General features: G+C 37.4%; 1 protein-coding gene across 6 annotated transcripts in view; it reads right to left on the bottom strand.

Moving 5' to 3' along the window:
• KIAA0825 (KIAA0825 ortholog) overlaps positions 1-22,757 on the bottom strand; it is a 250,061-nt gene that overhangs the window by 169,821 nt on the left and 57,483 nt on the right. For 5 of the 6 annotated variants that reach the window (XM_042449195.1, XM_042449197.1, XM_042449196.1 and 2 more), the window contains exons 5-9: positions 14,868-15,035; positions 10,814-10,908; positions 6,847-7,074; positions 4,397-4,662; positions 2,769-2,919 (exon numbers count right to left, since the gene is read on the bottom strand). In XM_042449195.1, coding sequence (XP_042305129.1) covers positions 2,769-2,919; positions 4,397-4,662; positions 6,847-7,074; positions 10,814-10,908; positions 14,868-15,035 — 908 coding nt within the window. Of the gene's footprint in view, positions 1-2,768; positions 2,920-4,396; positions 4,663-6,846; positions 7,075-10,813; positions 10,909-14,867; positions 15,036-22,757 lie in introns of those variants that run through there. The other variant, XM_042449201.1, reaches the window with a different exon arrangement.

Below are 22,757 nucleotides of genomic sequence, written 5' to 3'. Positions count from 1 at the left end.
ATAATAATAATAACAATAATAATAAACCAGGAGAGAGATACAGTGGCAAACAGCAACCTTTGCTGGTACACTTAGTAAAATGTTTAGGGGAACCTTGTCTTGCATGACAGGCTACTATAGAAGTTTTTATATTACTATAACAAAGATAAATAACTTCTTATATCTACATACCAAGTTAGTGTGTGTGTACACATACCTTGCTGAATACCTTGTGTATACCTTGTGTGCACATACCTTGCTATACATACCCTGCTGAACTCAAAGGAACTTACCTCTGCATAGAAATGTGTGTCACTGTCCTATCAATGAGTTAATTTATACACTTATTTGCCTGAACCTTCTAGTTACAACATTGTTATAATCCTACAGGTCCAGCAGAAGTATTAGTAATGCACTCACTGTAACTTGCTAAATATATGTAAATAGCCATTCATTGTTAGCAATCTAATGCCATGTGGATGTTTCATTATTATATTTAATAACAGAAATAGAATAAATCTGAGGGACAATTTAATATCATCACAATTTTTTTCACACAAACAGAGCTGAAAAGCAGACATCATTATAATTTCCTGTCTAATATGTAATATGCTATGAAGATCTATTATTATGGAGCACTATAATGAAGTATAACTACAAAAATAACCTTACCAGTAGAGTGCACTGCACATAATCCTTCCAAGATTAGCATCAAATAAAATGATTATATGTAGGCATTTTATTAATATTTTATAATATATATTTAATGTTTGTTTGAACTTTATGATGCGTGAATTAAAAACATTATCATCAATTTTCTGTCATAGCAATAAAATAAAAAAGGAGGTTGTAAGAATAAATTAGTTAGATCTATTAGTCAATCCTACAAACATTACAAAAGCAAACATTTTGTTTTAAATGGCATCAGAATACTTCAGAAATATTGAATGATTTGAATGAAAAAAAATCTTAATGTTTATAGGAGCACTCTCACACTCTCTCCCCTGCTCTCTTCCTGTGTTCCTATGAATATTAAAAAGACACAGAAAGCACACTTGTAGTTTAAAGGAACTGCAAGCACACATAGAGAGACACAGACACAAGTCCTACAAACAAACAAACAAACAAACAATAAATAAATAAATAAATATATGAGTTCCTTTCTTGATATCTGCCTTCAAGTCATTTCCAACTTATGGAGATTGTAAAGCGGACCTATCCTGGATTTTCTTGGCAAGATTTGTTCTTGCCAAGAAGGAAAGCAAAGAGGTTTGCCTCTACTTTCCTTTGCAGCGGAGAGTGTGATTTTCCCAAGGTGGCTGAGAGGGTTTCCATGGCTGAGCAGGGATCTGACTCCTGGTCTTTACAGTCATAGCCCATACCCCAAACCACTATATTGTTCTACAAACATGAAAATGATTGAATCATTCAATATTTTTGAAGCATTTTGAGTCTTTTTAAAATAACTGCATTCATTTTTAAAAAAAAAAACTCTTTAAACATGTTTTCTGTGGAACATGCATTCCATGCCGCGGTACACCACCCCGAAACAGCGGGCAGGAGGCACCGATTTTTCTTCCAGAGGGATGCCGCAGCAGCCAAACAGTGTGGTGTCCCTCCACAGTAAAAAGAACCCGGAAAAAGGGGTTCTTTTTGTGGTGCCCGGTGCATGTCATTGGCGCACCGGTGACATAAGCGATGCACAGTGACATCTGTACACTGTGCATTGCTTACATCATCATGGCAGTACCCATGTGGATAGGACACCGCCATGATGTTGCCACTGTGATGTGCTAGGGCTCAGGAGCGTGCGGTTACTGCATGTTCCCGAACCTTAGTATTGGCGGCAGCACACTGCTTCAGGCCCATCTGTCCCGGGCCTATGTTTACCTAATTGTATTCCCAGTACTGACTTGAAACATACTGTCACTGTCACCAAGTTACTTTTTACGATTGTTCAGCTGTACCTCTGCAATGACAATACCTTCATTGTCATTGCCTCTGACAATGAAGTTCCTTTTTTACAAAGTCTTTTTATACCACTCAGCCCCCTTTCCCTCCGTCTAGTGGCTGTTTTAAGCAGCATCAACATTGGGATGATGGTGAAGGAGACTGGAGAAAGAACAGACTTTGGGTGTTGGGTTTCATCAGCATGTTACAGTAAACAATGCAATAAAGCTTGACCTGGAAGAACAGGATTATTCTCTAGCCAATCCTACTATAGCCATGTGTGCCTTCTTAGAAAAGGCAAAGCAAACAATAGTTGCCTCCAGAATTCTTTATTGAGCCAACAAAAGAGAGAGAGAGAGAGAGAGAGAGAGAGAGCATATATTTTTCTCATAAGTACCCCCAACATGTTTTTTTTATCTATAAACTTGGTCAAATGAAAAGCATAAGAAAATGGAGGCAGGTGAAAGACAAAGTCACCCTTGGTGATATTTTGAAAGAAGAGTTCAAGTATTAACCAGATGATTGAAAATATTTTTGTTTACTTATGCAAGGCTTTCCTGAGCTGTTTGCTTTACATGCACATATTGTCAAGTTTGAATAAACAGTTTCCTAAAATATGTGGAACTGCTCTTCTTTTTTGTAGTGTAGGAAACTATCTCTGTTCTTCCAGGTTATTTCTGCCTCTGGTATCAAATGTTATGCTAAAGAAGTAATTCCAAGGAGCACATCTACTTTGTTAACAGAGGTACAACTGTACAATCTTAAAATGTAACTGGGTGACAGTGACAGTTATGTTTCAAGTCAGTACAAAAAAAGGATAATAAACATTAACACCACACCTCATAAAAAGCTTTGCTGTCATCCCAGTAGTGACTTTCAGCATCCTGTAAAATGCTTGTAGCACAAACTCTGATGCAGTAGTTTGTTACTTGAAACTGAAGAAGGCTGATTAGTTCCTCATATTGCTGGAGAGGCACTAAGAACAAGGGCCTGTTCAAATGAAAAACAAAAAACAAAGATAAAAGATTTAAGACCAGTGCAGCAGGAGGTAACAATCCACAGTTCTACAAATGGTTTGGATTATTATATAAGCAAGTGAGTGGACAAAAAGTTTAGGGGGGATAAAAACGGGAAACACAGCAGTTTTATTAAAACAATGTGTAGCAATGGAATGCTGAAAAAATATTAAAATAAATTATAAAGCATAGAGTATATGCTATCCTGAACACAAAGAGAGGCTTGTTCTGGCCTGTGAGCCATGCCCTAACATGCACAAGGCTAGTTTTACCAGTCAGTACTGGGCTGGGGAACTGCAAATCCCATACGGACGTATCAAATACACAAAATACCAATTCCTCTGTGCCTCACAACATGGAATTAAAAGAGATAACATAATATGTCCATTCAGTTGGGGAGTGCACACCAGAGGCCAAATTAAAAGGGATAACACAGTATGCTCATTACAGTTAGGAAGTACAAAACAGAGACCAAACATGTTTTGACTAGAACGTCTTCGTCAGTGGTCATAGAAAACTGTGAAAATAAAATAGGTACGGGTCACATACATCAGCATATGTATGTACGCAGGCAACTTTTTCAGGCATGATATAAGGTCTATGAGGACCAACAACTTACTTATAGCGACGGGATGTTCCCACATACCATATCATATACCTTACAAGGCTGCTCTATTAGGTATTTATGTATTATGTTTTTGAACTATATGGTCTTTCTTCATTACTCATATGCTGATGTATGTGACTCATACCTATTTTAGATTACATCAATGATTTAAACCTGTCCTAAACCACAAACAGATATGGGATGAAGAAGAGAAGTAGTAGACAATGCTAAGGTTTCCAGACTGGTTAAAATGGTGCATCATAATGGTACTGGTAGTACAATTGAACAACTAAGAACAACTGAAAAAAAGGAAGGCTTAGAAAGTTCTATTTTAGCCATTAGCTTCAGTTATGAAGCTTTAAGTAGACTGTGACCAGTGAACTATAGTAGTAAGCTAGGAAATAAGTGAAAAGAAGGGGGGAAGTGTAATGGGATAAAAAATAATATGATGTTTTATGTTTGTAGCTATTTTAAAGAATAGTACAGTGGGCCCTTGGCATTCACTAGGTTGTGGTTCCAGGACCCCACCCCACTATCCATCCATGTATAGTCAAGTTCCATTATATACGACAGCATAGTAAAATGGTGCCCCTTGTATAAAATGGGAAAATCAAGGTTTGCTTTTGGGATTTTTAAAAAATGCTTTCAAGCTGTGGATGGTTATCTGTGGATATGGAGGGCCAACTTTATATTTTGTATTGCTGAATTACACCCATTTATAGATATGTTTAATCAAGAGAATATAGAATCAGAGAATTACAAAGTGGAAGGAGACCACAAGGGCCATCCAGTCTAACCCCTGCCATGCAGGAATACACAATCAAAGCACTCAAAGGATACTCACTTTCTATTGGACTCTTTCATTAAACTATGATATATCTTAAAATGCTGATAGACATGCACTGCTGTGGAAAGAATGGTATACAGATTTTGCAGTGGAGCTCTGGAAGGGATATCTTTACTTCTCTCCTCCAATCTTGTCATGACAGCTGTTGCCACTTTGCAGCAAGCCTCCACAAAGTCTGCTCTGATTTCCTGGAGAGATTCATCTCTGCAGGCCAAAGCCAACGGAAGTAATGTGTCAAGTTCTTCCATGATATCAGAACAAAACTAAGGAACATAAATGTGACATACAGTTCTATTGACTCTGACAGCATTGTTCAGTGTAAGTGCAGTACAAAAATAGTTTATTTGCAATAAGACATAGGGAACATAGAACACTGCTTATTATCTATTTCAAATGACAGGTGAATGGCAATAGCCGAAACAATACACACATTTGTGGTGGTCAAGAATCAAACTGCCAGTAGCATTACATTTACCCTTTGCATTAATTTAAATTAACACAAAAATATCTTATTGTAGCAAAGTAAATATACACCTGGAACCCTGGTTAGAGAGAAAGATAACTGAACAGGCTTAGGTATCCTTTTATTTTCCTCTCTTTCAATACAAATTTATTTACTGTATATACTCATATATGAGTCTAGAAATTTAGGTTAAAAAAATTAGGTTACAAAAACCTGAGTCGACTTATCTGAAGGTCAATGTAGGTACTGTATTTTAATGTACACACACACACACACACACACACACACACGGTGAAAAGAAAGAGTTTAATCTTCCCTGGAAGCACTGACCCCTTCTACTCTCTCATCCATCCAGCCTTTAGTATGTGTACAAATAGTTATGCCTGCTAGAATTTTCTAAGTTCTCTGGCATTCTATTCCTTTACTTCATCCTTTACATCCTTCATTACATGTGCCTAAGTTTTATCCTTGACTTATCCACGGGTCATAACAAAATCCATAATTTTGGCCCCAAAACTTGCCCTCGACTTACAGTAAATATGAGGTCGAGTTATAGTCGAGTATATATAGTAAGTATTTTTGTATTACCTCCCAGCCCACAAGGACTCCCAAGGTGATAAACCAATAAAAATTAATTAAAACAATACAAATGTAACAATCTTTTAAAAACACATTAAAAAACCTCTAAAAAAACTTCTAAAAGCAATCTAAAAACAATCCTAGAATCCAGTTTTGAAAGTTAAAACAGCAATTTTAAACATTGAATGCCATGTAGAACAGCACTGTTCCAGCACCCACCAGAAGTTTTAAAAAGATGGAGCCAGCTTTAGCTTTCCAGGAGCAGCACTGGGTCCAAGAGTACCCTAAAACTATGAATCTGATCTTTCAGAGGATGAGCAACTCCAACCAGAACAGCTGCAAACCTAGCAGCCACAGTTGTAATGTGGGAAATATTGCAGGATGCATACTTCCAGATTGAGGCTCCACAAAGGGCCAGCATATACCTTCAGCAGAATAAGTGGCAAAGCTTCTTTTTTCTGGACAGTATATCAGCTTGCAGAGATAAACTGTAATTTGAATACTGCCCTACAAGAAAATCACTCTGTCCCCAGAAAAATAATATACAGTGCACCCTGTATGAGGGGGGAAATAATCCTAAACTCTTCCTAACATGCTAGCTTTATATGTTCAGGATGTGGTTTTGTTTTGCTTTTTGTTTAATTGGTGTGGTGTGGTGTTGTTTGCCTTCAAGACATTTCAGACTTCTGGCAACCCTAAGGTGATCCTATCACAGGGTTTGCTTGGCAAGTTTCTTCACGGGGGGGTTGCCATTGCTATCATCTGAGACTAAGAGACTGTGACTTGCCCAGGGTCACCCAGTGGGTATCCATGGCAAGATACAATGCAGTACAAGCTTTGACTTTGATTCCACTGTGTGCGTATACACACACACACACACACACACACACACACAGAACCCCCTAGTGCAGAGGGAATACTCTTTACTCTGGATGAAATTGTTTTTGTTTGTTTGTTTTGGTCTGGATTGTTTCATTCACAATCCTGTCTTTAGTCCTGAATCCACAGCTCCGTTCCCCATCCTCCAATTTCTATCCAAATGAAGCTTCACATCAGTAGTCTTCCTACTATTATATATTTTTCCAGTGATATATTTCACTGTTTTACAGTGGCAGAAACTCATTATTTTTCTTAGTGTATTAATGTTGCTCACCAATATATGAGAACAAATAAGTTCTCCGAACTCCCTCAATTTAATAGGTTATCATTTGTAGGATTTTTTTTAAAAGCTAAATTTGTAGTTTATTTTCCACTGCCAGTTGAGACTTATAAAGGACTTTAAATTATCACTGCTGTGATTCTCTCTATTTGATTCCTATAGTGCTATTGGTCCTGCATGTACATCAAGGGAAGAAAAACAAATAAAGTCTTGAATGTTTATGAGTTACAGATCTTTGATACATGCCTTTGAAATTTGCTTTGGTCGCTCATCCTCATGGATTATACCCCAGTATTCTTTTACATATTGCACATTTACAAGATGCATCACATAGGAAGTCGCTGATGTCTGTTCATTTTGTTCCTGTTGAAGAATTTTACTGGAAAAATCTTCAACTGCAATTGTTATGCAGTGTGCAACTGAAGAAGACAAGTCTTTAAATGCATTTCTCCAGCCAAACTCTAGTATGGTAGACTGGAATACAGAAAGCATAAAACAAAAATTTAACAAATATTGCTTTTTAATCATCTTCATCATCCATATCAACAACAACGCCAATGTGATTTTAGGCTGCATCAATAGAAGTATAGTCTCTAGATCATGGGAAGTAATAGTGCCACTCTTTGGTCAATCTGCTTTGGTCAGGCCCTACCTGGAATACTGTGTGCAGTTTTGGGCATCACAATTGAAAATCTGGAAAGTGTCCAAAGGAGGGTGACTAAAATGATGAAGGGTCTTGAAGCCATGCCCTATGAGGAAAGGCTTAGGTTGCTGGGGATGTTTAGCCTAGAGAAGAGAAGGTTAAGAGGTGATATAATAGCCCTGTTTAAATATTTGAAGGGATGTCATATTGAGGAGGGAGAAAACTTGTTTTCTGCTACTCCAGAGAAGATGACCTGGAACAACGGATGCAAGCTACAGGAAAAAGAGATTCTACCTCAACATTAGGAGGAACTTCCTGACAGTAAGGGCTGTTCGACAGTGGAACACACTCTCTTGGAGTGTGGTGGAGTCTCCCTCCTTGGAGGTCTTTAAAAAGAGACTAGATGGACATCTGTTGGATATGCTTTGATTGAGAGTTCCTGCATGGCATGGCAGACTGGATGGCTCTTGTGGTCTCTTCCAAGTATAGGATTCTATGATTCTATGTCATCAGTAGTGGATAAACTGAACAGGAATAGCAGGTATGTGACACAGAGCCAGAGGAGTGCAGCATCTCTGCATGAATGGTATGTAAGAGGCTGGTGTAGTCACGTTTATCCTGCACTCTGGCCATGGATATCATAAATATATTGTCACAGAGGGGAGTGTTTTCAGATTCAAACAATTTTTTAGGCTTTGTATGGACAACCTCCAGAAGACATATTGTAATATCAAGGAGGTGCAGTGGCCTGTCATTGTTCTCCTCCATGCCACCAGAATATTTGATTTTCCTAAATCATGTGTCTTGTTTATTTGCCAACCTATTAAGCTGCTGGGTGCCCCAGGGAAATAGCAGTGGAGTGGACCTATAAGATAAAATGTGGTTGGAAAAACATAGGGAAAAATTTAAACACTTAGAAGAGATAATAGCTAATTTAGACAAAGAGATAACATATAGCTGGGAAAGCACAAGGAGGAATCTAAACACTTAGAAAGCAGCTGATCTAGTGTAAGAAACATAACATGTGGCTGCGAAAGCACAGGGGAAAAAGAAATAGCAGTTGACTTAGACTAAGAGACATAACAGCAACTGGTACAGCATAAGAAGGAATTTAAAGATAGCAGATTTTGAAGTGGTGTTCGGTCCATGGCTAACACCTGTGAAAACAACTACCTAATTGATGTCCTGTAGGGAGTATGATAGAGGAGTGATACGATCTCCGAGAAACCTATAAAACTCCTAAGAAACTGACACAAGGTCAGAGCTTTAGCTCGGACCTTAAGGCTGAAGTATGCTTTGGGTATGCTTTGACTGAGAGTTCCTGAATGGCAGGGGGTTGGGCTGGATGGCCCTTGTGGTCTCTTCCAACTCTACAATTCTATGATTTTAAGTGCTGTGCCTCTTGATGGCTACAGAACAGGTCCACTTCACTGCTATTTCCCTGGGGCACCCAGCAGCTTAATAGATATGTTTACTTGGTATGATTTATGCATATTCATCTGTATAATAAATCATGAAGCTTATGCAACTACAATGGGGTTTTTGTATTGCTTCTGAATCACAGAAAAGAATATCCTTTCATTTGACAAGAAAGGCCTGTCTTGAGAGGAGGGGAATTTCTGGGTTAAACCATCAAAAGAAAATGTCTGAAGTGACAAAATATTTATTCCAATTAATGTTTACCTCATACATAACCGCTTAATCTGAAAGATTCAGGAGCAAGTTTCAGCTAAAATATCCTTCTTCTTGAAAAGGAAAGGGAGACAAGAGAAAGAGATGAATCTATCTGGAATAATTTTCAGATCTAGAATGTAGATTTTTTTAACAAACCTAGTGGCTCAGTGGTTAAACGCCAATACTGCAGCCAGTCACTTACAAACCGCAAGGATGTGAGTTCAATCCCAGCCAGGGGCTCAGGGTCAACTCAGCGTTGCATCCTTCCCAGGTCACTAAAATGAGTGCCCAGCTTGATGGGAGCAATTAGCTTACAGTTGTAAAGTGCTTAGAGACTGCTCAGTGCAGTATGAAGTGGTATATTAATGAAGCTGCTACAGCCGCTGTGACTACAGTATTTTAGGAAAGTAACATAAAGCTTGTCTGTTTATACAAGCACTTCAGTAATATTGAATTACTGTATATTTCTGCTCACTTTATTAGTCATGGGTGTTTTTGTAAGGAGGCTGTTATAGACATTATGTAGCTATTATTCTTGTCATTTTAAGATTTTGCTATGATTCGTATTGATTATGAACACAAATGGATATTTTTTTTAAAAATCATTTAAGAAATTATGGTCAAAACAAAACAAACAAACATACACAGGACAGGATCCAAAGAAATGCATAGGTACTTCTAGACAACAAAAGAAATGTTATGTTTCCCCAAATAGATATTTTTAAAAAATTAATCCTTCATCCCTGGCATAGTGTCAGAGTTGAGAATGGTAAACAAGTAAGGTTCCTCAAGAATCAGTGATCTATTTAATGTTAAAATAACCTAAGTCTCCCCATTTATTGTTATGTGCCTTCAAATCATTTCTGACTTAAGGTGACCTTAAGGCAAACCTTACACAGAGTTTTCTTGGCAATATTTGTTTAGAGGAGGTTTGCCCATGCCTTTCTCTGAGGCTGAGAGGGTATAACTTGCCATGATAACTCAGTAGATTTCCATGACCAAGCAGGGATTTAAAATCTGGTTTCCCAGAGTCATCTCTCAAATCACTATACCACACTGGCTCTCAAGTCTCTTCCGTATGTTATGTTATGTTATGTTATGTATGTATTATGTTTTTCTCTATCTACCTCTAGGAATCTTGACCCATAGCATAAATGATCTGATTCACTCATGGGCATTTACTTTTCTTTATCAAACCATATTAAACAGTTGTGCTTAATAACTCCTACTCAACACACTTCTTTTAACAGTGTGATAGAACTATCAAGTTTTATTTGGCTTTAATGTTCAAATTAATGCATTAATTTTGATCAGATATAGTTCAATAGTTTTAGAGTGCAAGATGTTTTACTATTGACCAAAGTTGAGAGAAGGCTCCCACAATTTCCTCCACATAATAGCGGGAGCATCACTTTGATGTGCACTAATTGTAGAAAGTGTTGTTGTTTCTTGTCATTCCAACCACAAGAAACAGACAGAAGACACTTTTATAAGTAAGATATAAGAAGTATTAAATAGACCTGTGAAAAGTGGTTATTACAAATTCCAGTAGTGAACTCATGCAAAAATAGTTAATAGGTTTCAATATATTTATTTAAAAAATCTTACGAAAATGTGCAACAGTAAATAAAAATATACACAATAACATTCCTAAAGGTTTTCATTTTCTTTGTCTTTTTATAGTAAATAGTGGCATTAAAAATCATTTAGCAACCATTCACAAACTTTTATACTGTATGTGGTTTTTTCTTCTAAGTTAATAATAAGACTGAAATTATTAACATCCAGGCATAAGAGATTCATAATTAATATGTTAAACAGGACCTTATCTATTCTGGTGGCACTGGAAATACATATCCCACAGTGATGGATGTTTTTAATTTTGATTTTAGTTACCTTTTTTACTTGAAGTAACTGGTCTGGAAGGGCACTGATTTCATTCGCTCTACTTTCGCCTGTTAAAAGCTCACCACTAGCTTTCTTCAGAACTCCTGCATAGCATGATAAATGGGATCAAAGCTAAGATTAATCCTATGGAAAACATACTGCACTATCTTCTGATATAGCAATATATTCTATAGACACATTCAGCAGCTTGTACCAGAACACTAAAAATACAAAGTAAAATTCAGAATGCAAATAATATTTCTTTTACAAGATCCACAGCATATTTTTTGCATTTTCTGAGTCCTGATTAAAATGCAAGAGCTTTAATTCATTACCATGTAAAAACAGAAATTTATCTCCCACATGGCCTTCATGATTCCTTCATCTTTCAGATGTTTACACCCTTTTACTTACACTTACCTAAAGAAAAGAGCTGGGCTTGTGTAGAAAGGGTTTATATTTTCAGTCTTCTGTTAATCCAGAAGAACATGTATTTTTTAAATAAAATCCAACAAATGTAAATTTTTCCATTTTGAAAGGAATCTAGATACTGGTGACTTAAATTGCATATAACCTAGAAAAACCAGGGCCATAAAGCCCTGCAGTACTTAGAATTACTTACAAATCTAGATAAAATGACACTGTCACTATTATAATGTAGTAGTAAAACATATTCATTTGTTGCTGTATATGCTGAAAAACAACAACTAAAATGATCCAAGGGACTGTGCCAAAAACTTATGTGCTTTTTTTCTTCTTTTGGCTAAGACAATGTGTACTAATCATGGAGAAAAGGTCTTTTGAAAAAAGAATTACTATTTGTAAGTAAAGAAGAAATATCTTCAAACATTTTGCTCAGAAGGAACTTTAATTTCTTATGTTATTCCAAGGAAGGTCTAGCAAGCTAATGAAAATAAACTCTTGGCTTCTGTGTTTTGAGCCTAAATTCCATATCCTTATCATCCTACTTCTTAAAAATAATCTTTATTAGAGAAGCTGCTGCTGCTATTTTGGGGATCCACATACAGAGAAAACCTTATGTCTATCCAGCTTCAAAAGCTACCCATTTACAAAGACTTTGTAAATCTGATTGTTTTATTCTTTTATAGTGCTTTCTAGAGATTTATATGAAGTAACAGATTTCTTCTTAATCTGTGAAGGAAAAACCTTTGCAAATCTTTCTAGTCCCCTGAGGCAAAGCTTGAAAACCTAAGGCCTTGACAAGTTTGCCCAGAGTGGTTTCAAAGAGCTCCACTGGAAAAAGCTTTTCTTGGCACTCATTATCAGATCTGTCTAAAGTTCACCTTTCTTGCTGAAATGGGGGAAAAGAGGTGAGAGGAAGATGAAAAGTTTGTTAGATGTTTTTGAAAATCTCAACAAGACACTTCTGAAAGACCAAAGGAAAGAGAAAGCACACCAGAAGGGCAGAAGAAGAATATAATTTGACCAAACATTCTTCCTTCTAAATAAGGATGTTCTGCTATATCCATGGCTGCTGCTATGTTCCAGGTTCTGTCAAAGGATAACGTATCCTGTGATAATGACTGTACTAGGTATGTCTCAGCATTCTACTAAATTAACTGTTGGGCAAATCAAGGAGAATAGAACAGTGGGAATGGACAAAGACCAGGCAAAAGAAAAGGTTCATTCTTCTCACTGCCACTAGGGGAAAAAACCTAATTCACCATTCATACCTTGTTCAATTTTCTGAACATTCTAGAAAAAAAGAGAGAGAGAGAGAGAGAGAGAAGAAATCAGAGTGTACAACTCTTTCCTTACAAGTCCCAAATCTTTGCAGACAATAACAAATGTGACAGGCTTACATGACTGGTACTTCATTCATGGTGGCTGGAAAGAAGGTAAGAAATATTTTCATCTGTATTCATTCATTTATTTTTATTTATTTACTCTTTTGATATGCCATCTTTCTCCTGCGATTTGTTAGAATCAAATTGTCATTGGGATAAGAAGTTATCACGCTTTGAGTTTTAATCTAAGTTTTTAAAAAGTTCATCATGTTTGCATATACTGTATGTAACCAAAGATGACTTTCAGACTGCATTTATTTGAATATTATTCACGTATTTGTTTCATTTTGATACTTGATAGATCAATATGCAAACAGCTCACGTTGAAAAGAGCTTCTATATGGGAGCATAAAAAATAAAATGTAGAAAGAAAAATAATCTTACTGAAACTAAGTTTTTTTTAAAATTATGACTCTTCTGAATAAAGCAATATGCTTTCCAACAACAGAGCTAAAACTGATTGAATTCCCAAGTACTGTAGTCAAAATGAATTACAAAAAGTCTAGATCACTTCAGCATGCTTTCTATGTATATTTTTTGATAGCGTTCATATTTTTCTACTGTATCCCTTGGTGCTATTGTGTGCCATGGGATTATAATCAGAGAGCATCAGTGGGCAGTACTTCCTTGAGTTGTAACTTCTATTTTAAGCCAAGTAAATTGGCCCTCATAGGTTTCCATTGTACTGACTGCAAAGGAACTTGTCTTGATGGCAGCTAGAAGTAGCGTGAACTATGTATCTCTCTTTTCTTCACAGTTCTTTTTTTTTGGGTTCACAAGCAACCTCCTACCAAAAGCAGAATCTGCAGAAGAGACTACATCCAAGTGATAATGCTATGAAAACGTATGAAGAGAAGCCCAGGTGGCCACCTTGCAAATTTCCAATGTGGAAGCCTTCGACCTCTCCGCCCAAGCAGCAGTTATAGTCCTAGTGTAATGAGCTTTACAAACCCTGGGAGCCACTTTACCCTTAACTACATACGCCTTCCTAATACAGTTCCTTAACCATCTAGCTAAGGAACTCTTAGAAGCCATTTGACCCCTCTTAAGACCCCCTAAGAGTACAAACAATCTGTCAGAAGATCTAAAATCTTTGATTTTTCTGAGATAAACCCTAAGTGTTCTTCTCACATCCAATTTATGCAGCCATTGCTCTTTGTCATTGCTGGGCCTGGGGAAAAAAATGATGGCCAAGAAACCTCCTGGTTATAGCTAAAACTTAGATACCACATTGGCAAAAATAAAATATGTAGAACTTCGCAACAAACTACAGTACTTTATTTTTGGTAGAGTTTTACAAACAATCTGTACATGACTAAAGGCTCTATAAGAAATACTGAGCAATGAATGCTTAAACTTATTGTGCTAGTGCTCACTTTTCTCTTTTTTGTTAACTAGCATGTCTTCAACACAGGGCTAACAAAGACCTCATGGGGGAAGGGAAAAGGTGCAGGGCTTTGATCAATTCCATAATGAAAAAATCAAACCCACAGATAAACTATTTACTGCTGTCTTTTAAAAACTATGCAGTTCTATGAACACCAATATAGTAATGCCACTCAAAGTTCTCTATACATGCACTACTGTATTGCTTCCAGAATGATCAGCAGCTTAGGAACACGTCTAATAATGGCTATCATGATGTTTCTTTCTTCCCCCCTAAAACATATAGGTCATTTCTTTCTGAAACACACTTTCAACCTAAAAGCAGGGTCCAATGGGGACGTTCCATTAGTCGATCTGGTTCAATCAGCAAAGCTAGGACAGAGGCAATTGCTACAGTCCTCAGTGCATCTTCAAAACCTGCTCTATATTGCTGAAAAACCTTCTGGAGTGGATTTTCAGGAGGCATAGAAGAGGGCAAGGTGAAAGTAATGTGGAAAAAGACCCATTGTAGTTAGTAATGGGCATACATTACCACAACAGTGGATTGTGGTTCATATCTCCCTACTCTGGCTAATTGGCTAGTTAAAATATGGTTAATTTTTATTTTGGTCAGATTATATAAGAAGTTTATGTTAATTCTATTCATTATGTATAGCTTAAGATCAAGCTTATATTCATCATATTCATTATTTTAAAAGTGTTGTGAATGAGAAATAAATACTTCAATTGACTTTGAAATATACTAGAAATACATTCTACAGAATTGATAAAAACCATGCTGTTTCCCCACAACAATTATTCTATCTGCTGAATTTCTACAAAATAATTGTTTTGAAGGAAAAATAAAGTTAAGTATAAATGTATATCACCTTGAACATTTTTGCTCTCAGAAAAACATGGTAATAACAGCATTTCTGAAGACAGTTCTTCAACTTTTTCTTCCATCAACAAAAAACGATTTATAAGCCGGGAAAGACACCTGAGTTGATGTAGTGTCAAACAGAAGTTTCTCCCTTTTCTGGAATATTCCTGAGCAGCTGAAAAATAAGTGTGAGCAGTTAGTTTTGAACAATATGTGAAGTTACATATAGAACTGTACCTTCAAAATGGGTATATTATCAACATTATTTTTAAAAATGTATTCATAGAGAAAGTTTGCACAATGGTAGGTCTCTATAAAGGAAACAGCTTTAAACATGTTTCCATGATTGTAAAAAGGGCCTGCGTTTAAAGGGATTCAACAAAACCAACAGGGAGTCTTGTGGAATGTGAAAGAGTAACAAGTATTATTGGATATAAGCTTTCATGGAGTACATTGCGCTTGCATAATAAGAAGCTATTTCTTAGGCACCAACTTCGTAGCACTTGAGTAACCAGCAAACTCTTTTTTGGAGTAACAGAGCAGCATGGTTGCTGTTCTTGGAAGAAGATTCCATCCTGTTTCTTGGTCCAGAACGTAGTGCTGACTATTTATCAGATTAATGAGAGTTACCTTATGTTGCGCAATAGTATTTCTATTTTGTCACAGATACTAGTGAGCATCTTAGCATCTGTCTATCATTCTACTGGAAGAAATTATCTAAACTCCTAGAGTATATTATCAAAATGGTGTAGATATGTGATTTTTTTTTCATTTTCAAAAGATCTAGGAAAAGGATTGTCTTCAAGTAGTACTTGGAATTCCCCGACTAGATTGAAAGTGAATCTAGACAAGCAGACTTTATAATAATAAATAGCTGCAGTAATCTAGCAAGTGGATTGCCTGTTCTAGCATTTCCATTAAGAATCCAATCTATAACCAGTGAGTGCTCCTAAAGGCTCAGTTGATAGCTGTGTGAATAGTACCTTTTGATAGCAACATTTGATGAATAGCATCTAATCCCTTTCAGAGGGCTCAGATCCAGCAACTGTAGTCCATTACTATGCAACCTTAAAGAACAACTAGAGAAGTACATTCTGTGAGTAGTCACATCTGGAAATAGTTCAGAAACTATAAGTTTGATGGCTCTACTCTTCACCAGACAGGTCACTGAGATATACAAACTTTGCTTTTTCAATCTACTGACTACCCGTTTTTTGTTGCAACTTAATGTATTACTTATTACTCTCATGGCAATGTATGATCCCTGGGCCCAGCATTCCTAAGGAGTAGGTAGAGTCATGTTCTGGGATTGAAAGATGGGTTTTATAAACTATTAAAAGATAAATTCTTAATTTAGTGAGAATGTTTTTGTCTTGAATTTTGCAATTACATTTTTAGAGTCACTTTGAACTTCCATCCATCATGAAAGGTACATTTTTACAATTTAAGAATAGCAATAGCAGCTCCATTTATATACCGCTTCATACCACCTAAGCAGTCTCCGAGCGATTTACAACTGTAAACTAATTGCCCCCAACAAGCTGGGTACTCATTTTAGCAAGGATGCAGGCCTGAGTCGAGCCTGGCTGGTATTAAACTCGCCACCATATGGTTTGAGTGAATGGCTGCAGTACAGGCATTTAACCACTGCACCACCAGGGCTCTGCAGCATAATTTATTCTCACTGTATACTATAAGGACAGAGAATGTAAAGCTAATAAGCAATTTATACAGGCAATTTTACAAGCCACATTTCCTGTTGGTATCTGGGAGTTGGCTTTCCGGAAAAACTAACAAATGAAAACAAGGTTAAACACATTAACAGGTTCAAATGTGAATTTCAACAAAGAACTGAACGCTGATGTCTCTTTTGGTTAGCCACTCAAATGGTAAAGCAAAGAGTAGTATTATACTTTCTCCAATCCTGACTCCACTATGCCAACTGTCTGTCCCTCTGGGTCCTCCACCTACTTGCCTCTCACATGTTCTTCCTATCTTTCCATTTATATATCTTTTTGCCTACTGTTTGTCTCCTTAGCTTCGATTCTATCTCTTAACTACCCTTCCTTGTGCTAATTTATATGAAATGGCTTCTTTGATTTGCTTTGGTCCTTCTATGGACTCTGTCTCAGATTTCATTCTTGAGTCTGGTCTCACTCACTCTATGGATTTCGACAAGAAGAGACATAAGGCTTTTGAGTTTCAGTAATCTACAGTTTCCTGGTACTTCAGGTAAGTGTTGTTTATTTAAATTGTAATTAGTTCCAATAATCCATACTCAAACCTTGGTTTCAGCAGATGACCAGGTTCAAATGTAACATATCTGACTGCATGACATGACATGCATATGGGCACAAGAGTTGTTCTTGTGCACACTAGCCCTCCCATTCAACCCTCCTTAGGTTCTATGACATCCTGCTGCTACACAGTAGCTATCTGGAAAACAAAACAATGGCTCAAAGAAAGGAAATGTTCAGGATATATTTCAACCGCTAAGACAGAGGGGGTTAGGCTTTGTAGTAACCATCAGACCAGTGGCATAACTAGTAACATAGAGTTATATGTATATTTTATCTGTGAGTGACCTTGGTTCCCCTGAGTTTTCCCATTTTTCATTAAACAGAATAAGCATTACTTTAATTCCATGTTCAAGTGGGTTCAAGTGATATGGTAACTCATGGTGTCACCTCCTGCATGGTCACCTCCTGCCATACCACACCATACAGAATTCGTAGTAATGTTTTTGTACTAATGCCACTCATACATTCCCATATATCACTGAATGAAATGGCAACAGTTGTGAAATAAACAACTAGAAAAATTAAAATTATATATTTAAATTACAGTATCATAAGCACAGCCTGAATGTAAGTTGTTTAAGAAAATTTTAAATGTGTAATTTAAAAAAAAAAGCCTGAGACCTCTCCTTTCTGTATCCACTGACCTTCACCCCACTCAAACCTTCCACTGAGCTTCAGGTGAATGTAATAGTCCATTTCAGCCAAAAGGCAAATATTTAGGGAGTAATGGTATCACCTCCCTTTGGGTGTCACCTGGTGTTGTCTGTAATCCCTTAATGGCTGCTCCCCTGCATCAGACTATTAAATTGATTTCACATGGAATTAAAGTAATGCTTATTCTGTTTAATGAAAAATGGGAAAACTCAGGGGAACCAAGGTCACTCACAGATAAAATATACATATAACTCTATGTTACTACCTGAAAATAAAATAGACTTAGAAAGGGCTACTGATGAAAGTTAAAGAGAGCACAAAACTCTTAACTGATCAAAAACTAAAGAAGAGAGCACAAAAACAGTTGAATGTTAAGAAGAAAAAAAATGGCCACAAACTATTTACATAAGTTTAAAGTGATTGATAAAGACAGCATCAAGTAATATTTCACCCCAAAATTGGAAAACATACTACCTTTACTGGTTATATATGAAGACTGTATTTGACATCTCTTTGTATGAAGATCTATTAGGACTGTGGGCAATTTATGCTTTATGTTTTATGGATCTTCTCCCATATTGTTATTTATAGGTTTGGACTATGTAGTTTTAATTTGAATAATTAATTATTTTATTATTTTTATATTTTTAAAAATGTGTTATATATACAGTAGGGTTGCCATAATTGTCCACTAAAACCTGGGACAAAATGTAGGACAAAATCTAGATCAAACTGTAGGACAAAACTCAGCCCAAAATGTAGGACATTTAAGGTCCTCAATTTTTATTAAATGCCCTACATTTTGGGCTGAGTTTTGTCCTGCAGTTGTCCTACAGTTTGATCTAGATTTTGTATACCACAGAGAGAGAGAGAGAGAGAGAGAGAGAACTTATATCCCAACTGTCTGTTTTGAAGTTAGCTTAAAGCCAGCCAAAAATGCAGCAGTTTACTCCCCCTACTACCTCTCCAGCACAACAGGCACCACTCAATCATGCCTAGGCCCACAAGCAGATGAAAGGCGACCCTTCCATTGCAAGTGTCATCACCCTGGTCTCGGATGAAGGGAAGAAGAGGCAGGCACAGCTCCTCCATGTCTAGGCCCCAAAGCAGATGAAAGGGTCTCTCACCACCCCACATGTCTCTGCCCTGGCCTGAGGGAGAGAGAGAAGAATTGGATGCATGTGCTGGACTTAATCCTCTTCCCCACTGCCATCCCCCTTTCCTTATGTGTCTTATTTAGATTGTAAGCCTGAGGGCAAGGAACTGTCAAATTAACAATTTGAAAGCCACTCTGAGAGCTGTAGAGTCACTAGGATTGATGTCACCTGGTGCGGTAATTCATGGAGTCACCCCTCCCATCGACTTCCTCTCATACCATACCATACCCTTAGTAATGTTGTTTGTACCAATGATACTCATAAATGGTAATAAATGTATATTGCTTAATGTAATGGTAATAGTTAGCAATAGCAAGTACACTGCTATACTGGTTATCAGTTAACTAGCACTCCCTAAGCGGTTTACAATGTGTAAGCCAACAGTAAGCAAATAGATGTGACATAAACATCTAGCAAAATTAAAATTATACCTTTAAATTACAATGTCATACACACAGCCTAATTGTATTTACATGTACATAGTTTCATGTACATAATTTCACGTGGCTAAAGTGAAAATTTGGTAAGACATGATGGTTTTTAAAAACATTAAAATTAAAAACCAATCCAGAGGCCTCTCCATGCTCCTCCCACTGAGCCTTGCCCCTACTCAAACCACCACTTCTGCTGAGCTCCAGTGTTTTAAAGGGATGCAGGCAAATGCCACAGACCATTTCTGCCAAAAGGCAGATGTTTGGAGAGCAGTGGTGTCATCTCCCCTCAGGGTGTCACCTGGTGTGGCCCACACCCCCTAGTGATGCCCTGTCTGAGAGCCTTTGTGACTATGTATAAATACTCTAAATAAATAAATGAATAAATTTAAGACACAGAAATGGGGGGGAAGGGGGAAGATTCTATACCTTGACTGAGTCAGTCAAAATGATGACTATAATGAAGAAATCAGACAAAGGCTAAGACACTGAAAGGCAACTATGAAGGAATCAGATAAGATATACACTCATCTGTTAGTCTAAAAATCTATGCCCAAAAATTGACCCCAAAATCCCAGGTTGACTTATTTACGGGTCACTATGGTAAAGTTAAGACGGATCTCTTCTGATGAGCATACCCACTTGACTCTATGCGATACATGGATCCTCTTTTTGATTAGGATCGGAATACCTAACATTGTCGCTTTCAATAATGTGTTTTTAATGGTTAAACTGTTTAATTGTTATGTTTTTATATTTTATTGACCAGATTTGTAATCATATACAGTGCGCCCGCTTGGGAAGGGAAACAAAAGCGCTTGGGGAGGGAAACATTATTTCCTATTGGGTTCGAGCATAGGCGGATTTTCCCTTACGTGGGAGGATCTGGAACGGATCTCCCACGTAAGGAGAGGGCCCACTGTATTTATACTAGGTTGTAATCCCGTCCTGATCTACCCAGGAGAGGTGGGAAAATATTAATAAAATTTATATTATTTTTTATTTTAATGTGATAACAGCTCTTTCAGATTTCCCCATGCGGTGGGGAGAGAAGTTTAGCAAGAAGCAAGCAGAAACAGTTCTGGGTGACTGATTGATATTGCTGTTTGTTTAAGAGTCCCTCTCCTGCCCACACATCTAGCTGAAATGAAGGCTAAATTGATGAAGCAAAAAGCCTCAATGAAAATCTCTCTTGCCATATGCACATATACGCACACTGAAGGAGCCTCCAAGTTTTACCCTCGACCTATCTGTGGGTCATGGCAAAATCCATAATTGTGGCCAAAAATTGACCTCAACTTATACATGAGGCCGACTTATAGTTGAGTATATATAGTACCTCAATTGTAAAGATATATCAATAAATACCAAAATCAGAATTATCTATGACATAGTATTTCTGATTTTTATATAGGGTTGTGAAAGCTGGACAGTGAAGAAAGATGACAGGAATTGAATAAATGCATTTGAAATGTGGTGCTGGACAACAGTTTTATGGATACCATGAAATTAAAACAAGAAAAATACATGTGTCGTTTGTTGTTGCTATTATGTGCTTTCGAGCTGCTTATGATTTATGGCGACCCTAAGGCAACCCTATTATGGGATCTTTTTGGTAAGATTTGTTCAGAGATGATTTGCCATTGCCTTCCCTTGAGGCTGAGAGCACATGACTTACACAAGGTCACCCAGTGGGTTTCATGGCCGAGCTGGGAATCAAACCTTTGTCTCCAGAGTTATAGCCCAACACTCATACCACTATGCCAAGTGCAAATCAAATCTGAACTTTCACTAGAAGCCAAAATGACTAAACTCAGGTACTGTATTTGGACATATCATGAAATAGTGTGACTCATTGGAAAAGATGATAATACTGGAAAAAGTGGGAGGCAGTAGAAGAGGAAAACCTTATTACACATGGAGTGATTCAATAAAGAAAAGCATGACTCCAGGTTTGCAAGATGTGAACCATGGCTAGATGTCTTGGAGGTCTCTCATTTACAAGGTCACCATAAGTCAAAGCCAACTTGAGAGTGAACAACTACAAATACTGCTGGTTTTGCTGTAAAACTCTGACACAGCTACTCAACTGAGATCTGTGAAAGGTATTCTTCTGACTAATACATATAAATATACTTATTTCCAGTCCAATGCAGCAGACCTGTTTATCTCTTCTTCACACTCACAAATTTTTCAATACTTCAATATGTCTCTTCTCATTCTCCTTTTCCTCCCCTCCCCTTTCCTGACCTTGTACTGTTGGACCTCTATTCCTTGCACCTGCCAGCTGCACCGCCTCCATCTCTTCTTGCATCTTGCCTCCTCTTGTGCCATGTTTCCCTTGTATTTTCTGCTGCGGCTTCTACCCTCTCCCTTTCCTCCATTAACTGCCTCACTTTGTGTTGCTGTCTGCCCTCTAAAGAAGCAGTGGCTGCTGAAAGCCACCAGTGCTGTAATAAATAAGGAACAGGCAAGCAAGAAGGCAGGTTAAGGTGCCTCTGATGCCTGCACAAAGAGGGAGGCAAAGTGAGATGAGAAAGAAGATAAAACAAACTGAAGAGAGGATAATATCAATTGAGGGTTAGACTTTTTTTTCCTCCACATCAGAAAGTGGGAAAACCCAAGCTGCCCCTCCCTCAAATGGAAATTGCATAACAGGAAGTTCGATAACAATGTATAATATTGCTATGCCAAGTCATGGAAAAGCAAATCCACAAAAACAACAGATTCTGTGGCCCTAAAAGCTAACAACTGTATTTGTAGTGCAAACTTTACAAATAGTTCTGCAAAACAGACCTGTACAAGACTTTTTCTCAAAAAATAGGCTTTCCTTCAAAACAATTAACACTGAAACTGGAAAGTGGAATTGAAAAAAGATTGTTGTGTTTTTTTTTAATGAAAGTTTGCAATCTGGGCCAGTTGTCCAAACATGCACCAGGTGGCATGTCTAGAATCTGGATAAAACCTGACCAATTTGGTTACATAACAACCCCACCATAGTGAACATGCCTTAGTAACATTGCATTTGGATGAACATATGGGTTGTATGTGGGAAAGCTTTGAGAAAATGTTCAGAATCTTCAACTGGCCCAAAGAGTTGGAGCCACAATGATGACTGAGGCTGGTTACAAGTGGCACACAATTCCCTTATCAAAACATCTGCAGCGTCTATCATTCTGTTTCTCAGCACAAAGTATTGATTATTATCTGTGATACCCTAAATGGTTTGACTTCAGATTATTTGAAGGACCGTATTTTCCCGCATGAGTTTACCTGGACTCTGAGAACTTCAGGTGATGCCATCCTGTTTGTTTTACCACCCTCATAGTTATGCCTCTGGGGAATGTGAGAGAGC

This window comes from Sceloporus undulatus, chromosome 2 (genome assembly GCF_019175285.1).
Source record: "Sceloporus undulatus isolate JIND9_A2432 ecotype Alabama chromosome 2, SceUnd_v1.1, whole genome shotgun sequence".
Classification (NCBI taxonomy): domain Eukaryota; kingdom Metazoa; phylum Chordata; class Lepidosauria; order Squamata; family Phrynosomatidae; genus Sceloporus; species Sceloporus undulatus.
The sequence above is the reverse complement of the archived record's forward strand: the minus strand, read 5'-3'. Positions and strand labels throughout refer to the sequence as shown.